Source organism: Penaeus chinensis, chromosome 16 (assembly GCF_019202785.1).
Source record: "Penaeus chinensis breed Huanghai No. 1 chromosome 16, ASM1920278v2, whole genome shotgun sequence".
NCBI lineage: Eukaryota > Metazoa > Arthropoda > Malacostraca > Decapoda > Penaeidae > Penaeus > Penaeus chinensis.
Genome location: NC_061834.1, coordinates 23,585,851 through 23,595,850, shown reverse-complemented (window position 1 = coordinate 23,595,850; position 10,000 = coordinate 23,585,851). Strand labels below are relative to the sequence as shown.

At 34.3% G+C, this 10,000-nt stretch overlaps 1 protein-coding gene across 1 annotated transcript in view; it reads left to right on the top strand.

The window, feature by feature from the left end:
- The window catches only part of LOC125033343 (protein disulfide-isomerase A4-like), an 8,681-nt gene extending 779 nt beyond the window's left edge, over window positions 1-7,902 (top strand). Inside the window, exons 2-12 of the mRNA XM_047624761.1 lie at window positions 1,423-1,558; window positions 1,744-1,946; window positions 2,127-2,284; window positions 2,487-2,615; window positions 2,896-3,115; window positions 4,343-4,476; window positions 4,985-5,141; window positions 5,342-5,504; window positions 5,775-5,845; window positions 6,636-6,994; window positions 7,124-7,902. Coding sequence (XP_047480717.1) covers window positions 1,423-1,558; window positions 1,744-1,946; window positions 2,127-2,284; window positions 2,487-2,615; window positions 2,896-3,115; window positions 4,343-4,476; window positions 4,985-5,141; window positions 5,342-5,504; window positions 5,775-5,845; window positions 6,636-6,994; window positions 7,124-7,201 — 1,808 coding nt within the window. The 3' untranslated portion in view covers window positions 7,202-7,902. The remainder of the gene's footprint in view (window positions 1-1,422; window positions 1,559-1,743; window positions 1,947-2,126; window positions 2,285-2,486; window positions 2,616-2,895; window positions 3,116-4,342; window positions 4,477-4,984; window positions 5,142-5,341; window positions 5,505-5,774; window positions 5,846-6,635; window positions 6,995-7,123) is intronic.
- Window positions 7,903-10,000: the final 2,098 nt, after the last annotated feature.

Sequence of the window (10,000 nt, the reverse complement as noted above, 5' to 3'; positions counted from 1 at the left end):
CACCTCATGCCAACTGCCATACCAACTTTATTACAGAAAAATATTTGTGACACGCCTTCAGTGTGGAGGGTACAGACGAGCTCCGGGGAGGAGGAATTACAGAAAAAGGACTTATAGAAAACACAATATTATCTAGGAGGTGCTAGTGCCCATTTCCCTCTGTCTCTATGCATCTCGGTAACATTAACCTAAATGTTAAATATCTATTAAGACGGGTTAATGTTACCGAGAGTGATGTACAGTTATAGAGGAAAACAAACACTGCCTACATATATATGAACATATAAGCAATAATGTATATGTAATGTATAAATTCTATGCGTGTATATAGACGCAAAATGTAATGAGGTAAATTGCACACATAAATATTCATTAGCAATACAGGTACAGCTGCACTACATGTCACTGCTCAGAGACAGCCTCACACAACCAGAGTTCTTAATGTCATGTTTTCTGTAGGTTGGCACAAACTGCTGATAAAGGGTGGGTACAAAGGGGCTTACCCCCCTGTCTAGGGAATAAATAGAAGGTAGGAAAGGTAGGCTTGGAGTTTTGGGTTTGCATGAAACCCTGCTTTTGGGTCTTTGTCTCAGGAGAACGTATTGCTCTCAGTAACAAATGCCCACATATGAATTTGGGCTTATAATGTCATGATAGCACATTCCCATTGCCATTGGAGTAAAGCTATTGTAAGTTTTGTCATGGTAAATGTTTACAAAACACCTTTGTGTCTTCCACTGACCTCTTGCCAATTGGCATAACTGCATAAGCTTTCCTGTAGTTAAATATTTGGCAGTTTTACTGAGTGGCCTTGCGTAAGGAGCGCCTTAGAAGCCAAGGAGTAACGCATACATTTTATATCATATCCCCCCTGATTTTGCTGTTAGGTAATATCTGAAACCTAAGTAGTGGTTCCTCGCACAATGCTGCTCTTTTCATTTCTAGTACTAGATTTTTTTTTTTTTTTTTTTTTTTTTTTTTTTCTTCCCCTCCTTGGATCCTCTCAAGAGATAACATATTCCTCTTCAGGTGCAAAGACCATGATTGGATGTCATAGTCCAGGATTAATTAGACTGATGATTGTTGCTGTTGCCAGGATATCCCTGCTGAACACATCAAAGTTATTCTTGATGGTCTTTTATCTAATTTTGCTTTTGCTAACACCTTGGCAACACAGTTATTGTTATGACTTGTTTCCCTACAATTATAGTGCAATAATGATTATTGCTTTAATTTTTGTTGCTTTTATCATTGTAAATATCATTATTAATGTTGGACAATTTATTACTATTACTACTAGTCTGCTGTTATTAGTCCATTTTGTTGTATGCATTTTTTTCTTGTATGCAGTGCCTAACATATTTTATAGGTACAAGTCTGTCATGTATTACACAGTGTATAATCTGAGTTCTCTCTCAATAGAAATCCCAGTGGTTGAAGGATTTGGAGGGAACATTGATATTGCGGAAGAAGACGATGTCCTTGTTTTAACAAGGGACAATTTCTTACATGTTGTAAATCCAAAAGATGTTATACTTGTTGAATTTTATGCACCATGGTAAGACATTGCAACTGATTTGTTTTTATTTTTGTATGAATATTGTTTAAACCCAGTAGCATTTGTGGCAATTGGAATGCTTGAAATTGATATTGTATTCTTTTGAGATTGTGTGACTTGAGTTTTCGATGTTGCTTTTAATTTATTATTATATGGTGATATAAGTAAATGTGAATTGGTAACAGGTGTGGCCACTGCAAGTCTCTAGCCCCTGAATATGCAGCTGCAGCACGTGAGTTAAAAGAAGATGGTATACGGATTGCCAAGGTGGATGCTACAAAGGAGACAGAACTAGCAAAGGAACACCTTGTATCGGGTTATCCAACAATAAAACTGTTTAAGAAAGGTCAACCTGTTGAAGACTATTCTGGAGCAAGGACAACTCAAGGTATTGTGTGTTTCATGTTCAGAAGTAGTGTTAACTGTTGATTGAAATGGTTGCTCTGCTTATCAGACCAAATGTGAATATTCATGTTCCCTTCCAGATGAATATGTAATCTAAATTATCCTAATACATAAGAAACACATGTAATTAGATATGTTACGCCCAATCTGTTTGTCCCCACAGCTATTGTAGAGTACATGCGCATGCATGCTGACCCTAACTATGAGCCTCCACCCTCTGCTGTAATGGTCCTAACTAGTGCTAACTTCTCAAAGACCATTAAATCCAAAGAGCTCATCCTTGTTGAATTTTATGCCCAATGGTGCCGCCACTGCAAAGCGGTAAGATTGCTAGTTTTATAGGGTTTGTTCATTTTTAATCCTCTTTTATTTAGGTATACAGAACAGTACAGTTGTGACAAAGCATATCCTATTAGTATGTACAGTATGTTATGTTTCTGAACATTTGTTAAAATAGAACAGTTCTCAGTATCTAAGTTATGTTGAGTTTTCAAGAAATTTATGCATTATATATCCATCCCAGCTTGAGCCAGAATATGAGGGAGCTGCCAAAGAGCTAGTAAAAGTTGACATCCCACTAGCAAAGGTAGATGGCCCCGAAGAGAAAGAACTTGCTGATGAATATGGAGTTTCTGGCTATCCAACTCTTATGGTTTGTTACTAATTTCTTATTTTATATATGTCACTCTCAGATTCTGTAATAGTATTTACATTTTGGGAATAGATATCAAATAACTAATACATTTTAATATATATATATATATATATATATATATATATATATATATATATATATATATATATATATATATATACTGTCAGAAAAATAATTGAAGAAAATGTATACATACCTGTTTTATTGCTATCTTTTGATTAAACATTTCTCAAAGACACTGATATAATTTTTTTTCTTCTTCTTTTTTTTCTTTCAGGTGTTTAGAAATGGGAGACAATTTGACTTCAAAGGTCGGAGAGACTTGGAGGGAATCGTAGAGTACATGAAGGAACAAGCCAAACTTCCATCTATGGAAATAAAGTCGGTGCTAGAAATGCACAATAATATGGTTCGAACAGATGCTACAGTCATTGGTTACTTCACTGAGAAGGGTAGCATGTTTGAAGAATACATAGGAGCAGCAAATGAGCTTAGAGGTATAGTAAGCAGCTTTTTTTACTACAAGATATTTTTAAGATTTTATGGAATGACTTGGATTTTGAAATGTTCCAAGGTCAATGAGTTCCAGTTTGATATTGTTATAAATTGATTTGCCTTAATACATTTATTTCCATTGAAATGCCTAATACATTTATTTCCATTGAAATGCCTGCCGGTGTGCAATTTAGTTTTTATGAATCTTAATGCCCTAAATTAAGGGTGTGTTTCACTGGCTGTCATAATTAGTAGCTACTTCAGTAACTTCCTCATTTCAGCTTATGTCAATCGGGTATCCTTTGAAAGTTCTTTTCAAGATAAAGTAAATGGCCATTGTGAATTTTGCATGTTTTTTTTCAGTTTGTGGTGCTAATCTCAAAATAAAGGTAACATACTTGGCAAATGTTATAAAATCTTTGCAAATTATTTTGCAAATTGAAAACAGTGTACGTTTTTAAAAAACAAGTAATGAAAATGAATCCAGAAATAGCCTAGCTTATCCAGCTTTTATCTTGAAAAAAGAGTTTCATTTCAAGCTCTTAAAGATCAAAAGCCATAAAAACCCTATATTGATATATGAATGATGGAAATGTAGATTTTAGTATAAGCTTTAGCCAGTTTAGACATTTCACCACTAGGAATTATGGGAGAAATAAGGCCTACAGCATTCAGCATGCTTGCCACTTTCCAGTTCTCCCTCTTCCTCCACTAGCTTCATACAGTCTGCAGCTTCTCACAATAATTAGCTGGCTTTAAGCCTTAGAATTTAGTCATACTGATCTGTAAGGCTGTGAATCACGTGTTTACATCATGGAAATCTGTGGTGGATGGGAGACCTATACTACAACCTTCACAAATTCACATTTCTGCAACCTTCATGTCCTTTTACGGCTTTTCACAACTTAGAAAGTCCCAGATAGGGGCTATAGAAAACCTTAAGTGAGGGGAACTAATGTCTCTAAATTTCCCCCTGCCTTTTTTGTTGTTGCTTTTGTTATAGTATTGTACATTTGCACTTTCAACATGTAATTTGCCTAAATAAGCAATTTGTGGTAACATGCACATAGCTTAGAACAAATTTATGTATAAATGCTGAGAGAATGCATTATTAAACAAAAAAAATATCCATAAAAAAAATTAGAATATACCTTTTTGAAAGTGATGTCTTACTATAAATAAGTAAGATATTTAAAAGAACTAAGAGTTAATTTTCCATTCATTTACAGGCAAACTTCCCTTCTTCCACACGTTGGAACCATCAGTTGCTGAGCACTACAAGCTTAAAGACAACTCCATTACAGTTATTATGCCAGAGATTTATCATTCCAAATATGAGGACAAAGTGTTCAGATATACCAAGGTATGATAGTGTGTATTAACTTTTTTTTTAAGAATGAAACATAAAAAATAATTGTAGTATTACATTGCAACATATATACTAGAAATTGTTTGATGCAATGTGAATAGATAAATGAATAAAAATATAGAGATAACACAGATTTAGTTGTAGTGATAGAAATATAGTAGATTCTGAGGAATAAGTTTCATAAGGTAACAATTAGTGGTAATGTAATTATATGGCTTTTGCTAGTAATTTTGGTAATGATGAATATTGGTCAGAGTATGAAATAAATTGATAAGGATAATGAAAAGATAAGACAAAGAGCATAATTAGATAAATATAATAATAGTGAATGGTATAAATCATAAGAATTTATTATACTCTGTAATTGTGCACAAATGTTTATAAAGATTCAGTGTGCCACTTTTATTTGATTTATGAGAGTGCTGTATGCAATTTAGCTACATAAAAATGTTACACTATGATCACATACAATAAAGATACTGACTATATTTGACATCTGCAGACTACAGCAACATATAAGGATATTGGGCTGTGGATAGCTAAGAAGAGTGTCCCATTAGTTGGTCAGCGTACAAAGAGTAACAAGGATTTCAAATATGAAACTAGACCTTTGGTTGTGGTGTACTATGATGTTAATTTTTCACACCAGTATGTTAAAGGTATGTTTTTTGAATTCTATAGTCAGTGAATATATGCTATATGAATATAAAGTCAATGAATATACTTTGATTGTAGTTCATGATATCATTACTGCCCTTCATTGTCATTCATGAGGTGATATTAACATTGTACTCTTTTCAGCATTGGTTACCTTTTCAGAGACCTACATTATCACTCTAAAAATCCATATATTTTTCAGATACACAGTTTATTCGCAATAAAATCTTGCCAGTAGCAGATGCAAATAGGGATATCCTCTTTGCTATTTCTGATGAAGAGGAATTTGATGATGAGATCAAGAGTCTAGGGTTGGAAGAGTCTGGTGAATCTGTCAATGTTGGCTTGTTCTCAAGTAACTTGAAGTAAGAATTGGATTTACTTGGCTTTGTATTGTTTATGGTCTTATGATTATGAAGTAAAAATAATTTTTTAGGTTGTCACTTTCTTGCAAATAGGCTAAAATAGTATTTTGAAATATCAGTAATTCTGTAAAAGCCATTTGTAGACTAGTTTTTGATTAATAGTACTAATTGCTTTGTGGAATCACTTATTCTCATTCCTGAATTCTTAAACCAAATTTTATCTAAGTAAAATTGTAGAACAAGCTTTACAGTGATGCTTTCTTTTAACAGGTATCCTCTAGAACCTGAAGATGATTTCAGCTCAGATGTATTAAGTGAATTCATTGATGAATTTAAGGCTGGTAAGTTTAAATCAGTGTAATCATGACTAAGATTAACCCTTAGATCTGGTTGCGTCACAGCAATCACAAAACCAAAAATCCGGTCATTAGGCATACGTGAGTGGCTGTTCTGCCGATTGTGAGGCTTGTAGTCAGGGCACACATGAATGCTGATGTGTGGTCACAAGGCTCTATGCCTCCTATTTGCAATGTTATTTTCTCTTTTTATGTATATACATTTTTAGCTTTTTTGCCATTTTCCAATGTCCATGTTTGTCATTTGATTTGCATTATCCAGATGGTAATACTGTTTTCTTTGCACTCGCTCCATATCCTCTCACTAGGTTGTCTGCAATTTGGTTAAGAAAAAAAGTCATTTTATTTTGATTGATTGATTGATTTATTTTTTCGTAACATTCAATTTTCTGCTATACAACCTGTACCGCCAGTCACAGCCCCTGGAATACAATGCTGAGAATGGAAATGGAATCCTCCATGGAGCCAGTGCTCTTCCAGTCATGGCTCACAGACATTACATTCCACACATTTATTGGTGGGAATAATACAAAATTGCCAAATGAGTCTAATCGCCCTTGTACACTCGTAGCAAGTCTTTCCTATCACCCAGGCCTTCACCCGAAACACTCATGATGGAAAAGGTCTTGTCACCTTGCCTGCATCTAGATTTTCCCATGACGGCATGTTCATGTCACGTTATCCAGATCGAAGGGGTTATATTTGCACATTGAACATTGAAATGAAGATAGTTAAACAGTTGGACTGTTTAAACTAATGAATTCTTTTTCTGTAGGAAAACTAAAGCCATTCCTGAAGTCTCAACCCATACCCAAGAGGCAGGAGGGCCCAGTGCGCATCTTTGTAGCCAAGAACTTTGAAGAGGAAGTTATACAGTCAAAGAAGGATATCCTCATAGAATTCTATGCTCCATGGTGTGGTCATTGCAAGAACTTAGAACCAGTTTTTAAGAAATTAGCCAAGCAATTGTCAAAGAGTAATGAAGATGTTATCGTTGGTAAGATGGATGCTACTGCCAATGATGTTCATCCCTTGTTCAAAGTGTCTGGATTCCCTACAATCTATTACCTCAGGGCAAGCGAAAAGGATAACCCAGTGCCTTTCACAGGAGACCGCTCTTTGAAGAAATTGAAGGTAAGAGATTTCATTTTAATTCAGATGGCCCAGAGATGGTTTACATAGTCAGTGTATTTATTTTTTAGATTAATTTCATCAAGTGCTCTTCAAATTAATTTGTTGATATGTTTTTCCTCAACCTTTCAGGAATTTGTAGAGCAGGAGTCCTCCATTTTTAATAATGATGAAGATACTCAGGAGGAGACTACAAAAGATGAACTCTAGCATCTTAAGAAAACTGAAATCTGAATGAGTATGGAAGACTTTTATCGGAACCGGTACACAAAATCCAAATATAAAAAAGGAATTCCAAAAAGGATAATAACAAAGTTTATTTAAGTCTTAATTTCTATGCACTGTTCATTTTGGTAGTGCCTTAGTTACAAGTAGCACAAGGATTTTAATGTTATTTCTGTCCAAGGGTACTTATTTTCTTCTGTGATAATCATGAGATCTAACCTGCAATACCAAAGTCAGCATTTACTAGTTTGAGAGCAGTCATGCATAACCCAGTGTTCTGCCGGTTATCATTGCTACTTGGGAATTATTGTGATGAGAAATTGGAAGATTTGTTGTGTATTTAGTTGTGTTGTTATTTTTGTGCTATATAGGACTATCCATTCTCTGGATATATAGGATGAACTAGATGGCACCATCGTTTGTTTACAATAGCACAAGCATGATTGTACATTTTTTTGTGAACTGATAGCAGAAATTTGCTATTTGTGAAGGAAGTCAGAGGAAACTACATTTTGTTATCTAAATATTTAGGTGAATTTCATATTGTTATATTATTTCAAATGTAACCCTGTAATTTTGAGATGGTATTCAGTTACATAATAACCATGACTATATTTGTATTGACTCAATATAATTTGAGGCAACATTTTTAATTTTCTAAAATAAAGAAAGGTTATTAAACTGTGTATTTGTAGTTTGACATATTTTCTTAAATGTGTATTGAACATGCAAAAAAGTATTTTAATCAGTATGCTGTTAAATGTTGAAATTACTGGATGCTAGTAAAGAATTGGGTTATTTTTTTAAACCATGTGAAGTCTTTGAAAAAGGTATGGATCCTTTGATACCTTACTGATATAGTCGAACACTACCAAATTGGCATGACTTGTAAAGATTAAAAATTTTCTTGAGTGCACCAAATATTTTGACAACAGTTAACCAAAATACTGAGATATATATCTTGTGTATGCAAAAATCTTGGAATGACCTGTTTCTACTTTATAACTTCTTTTGATGTTCAAGGTTATAATTTATTATAAGATTAATTATTCCAATGGTTTCTCAATTATTAGTACTTACAAAAAAGTTTATTAAAAATATGATAAAGACAGTGAATTAAGCAAGATGATATAAACCAAAATTGACAGTGTGAAAGATCTAACTAAAACCGGAGTAATTACTGAAAATCAAATGCTTTGCTAATCTGAACAGCCAAAAACAGATCAAGAGACAAGAATGCCATTTCAATCTTGTGAAAACGGGCAGTTTGGGGTTGCTTCCAGTAAAGCATGTTTAGATCCAACTACACATTTTATGCCATAAAAATCACATTGAATTCATATTCTAATACCTTTTAAAAAAGCCACATAAAATATGTGAATTCTACACCATAACCCCACAATCCCTCGCTCGTTGTCGTGGGGTGGAGACGGGAACAGAAGCCCAGTGTAGGGATCACCCCTCACCCTCAGCCCTTGCCTCAATTAATTTTGCAGTCTTTTCTTCTCCCCCTTTCCTTTTCCTTCTCTTCTTTACCCCCAATCCCTTACTACTTGTTGCCCTGTGGGGTTTAGGTGGTGAAGACTGAGGCCCAATGCAGGGGGTCACCCCTACCTTGGACCTCAACCCTTGCCTCAACTAATTTTGCATGGTCTTTTCCTTTCCCTTTCCTTTATCATAATTCTATGACCTTTGTCGTGCAAATTTATTTGTTTTAACTATTAACCCCCTCTAGGAATTCACAAACATCACCTTATGAACCAAAAAACTCCCTTCCTTGGGGGCTTTGCTTCCAACCATCATCCTAAAGTTGTATTTTAAATGCGCTGCTAATGACCTTAGTGCTGACACTGCAGATAGTTTTCAATGAATAAAATAAATATTAATAACCACTGATAACAGATGTCCTCCCTCTATTCCTGTGTAAAATTAAAAGGGGCACTGGTGTAAAGTGTGATTATTGAAGTTCATTTCTGATTTTTTATGGGATTTACATGTGATGAACTACTTTTATGAAATTTATTACAGTAGTTGATTTTGTTTTGTAAAGGAATTCGTCAAGTCAATTATCCATTAGAAAATTTAATTTGTTTTCTGCTTCTGCAGTACATTTTCAGCAACTACTGTAAGTACTGATTCCTGTCATTATTGCTCTGTAAAGTGATGAAATTTGTGAAAAAATTAAATTACAAAAAAAAAAAACTGTAAAAAAGATAACAATGCTAATAAGATTTTTTAGAAACCATAAAGAGCTAAGACCCTTAGGGCAGTACATACTGGGTCTGCGAGAGGTGGCACAATGTTTGGAGGTCAGTAAGGGTGTATCCACTTCTTGCAACCAAAGTTTTGTTTTTTTCAAGGCTGTGGGGGTGAATCCACTTTCTGCAATAAATGGTAAGAATATTTTGAGTGTATATATCTGCTTATAGTAAACAAAGGGAAAATAATGTAATTAGTATGCCTTGTTTTAAATTTAAGATATCCTATATTTGGTGGAAGATGTAAATATTTTTTAAAATCTCTCTAGTAAAAAATATATCTCTCTCTATTCCACTCATCTCTTACATCCTTGCACTACACACATTCTTAACTTTTTGTCTGGCATTAATTTTCCTTGGGAAAAGTGAATTTGAATTTAACCCAATACTGACAGGCATGGTATGTACGTACATGCCATGTCCACTGTGAGTTTACTTTATTGTTTTTTTTTTTACATAGGTGGCTACACTTGTACCAAGTCACCAATGAGCCAATTACGAGTACTGAGTCTCACCTGTTTACCCT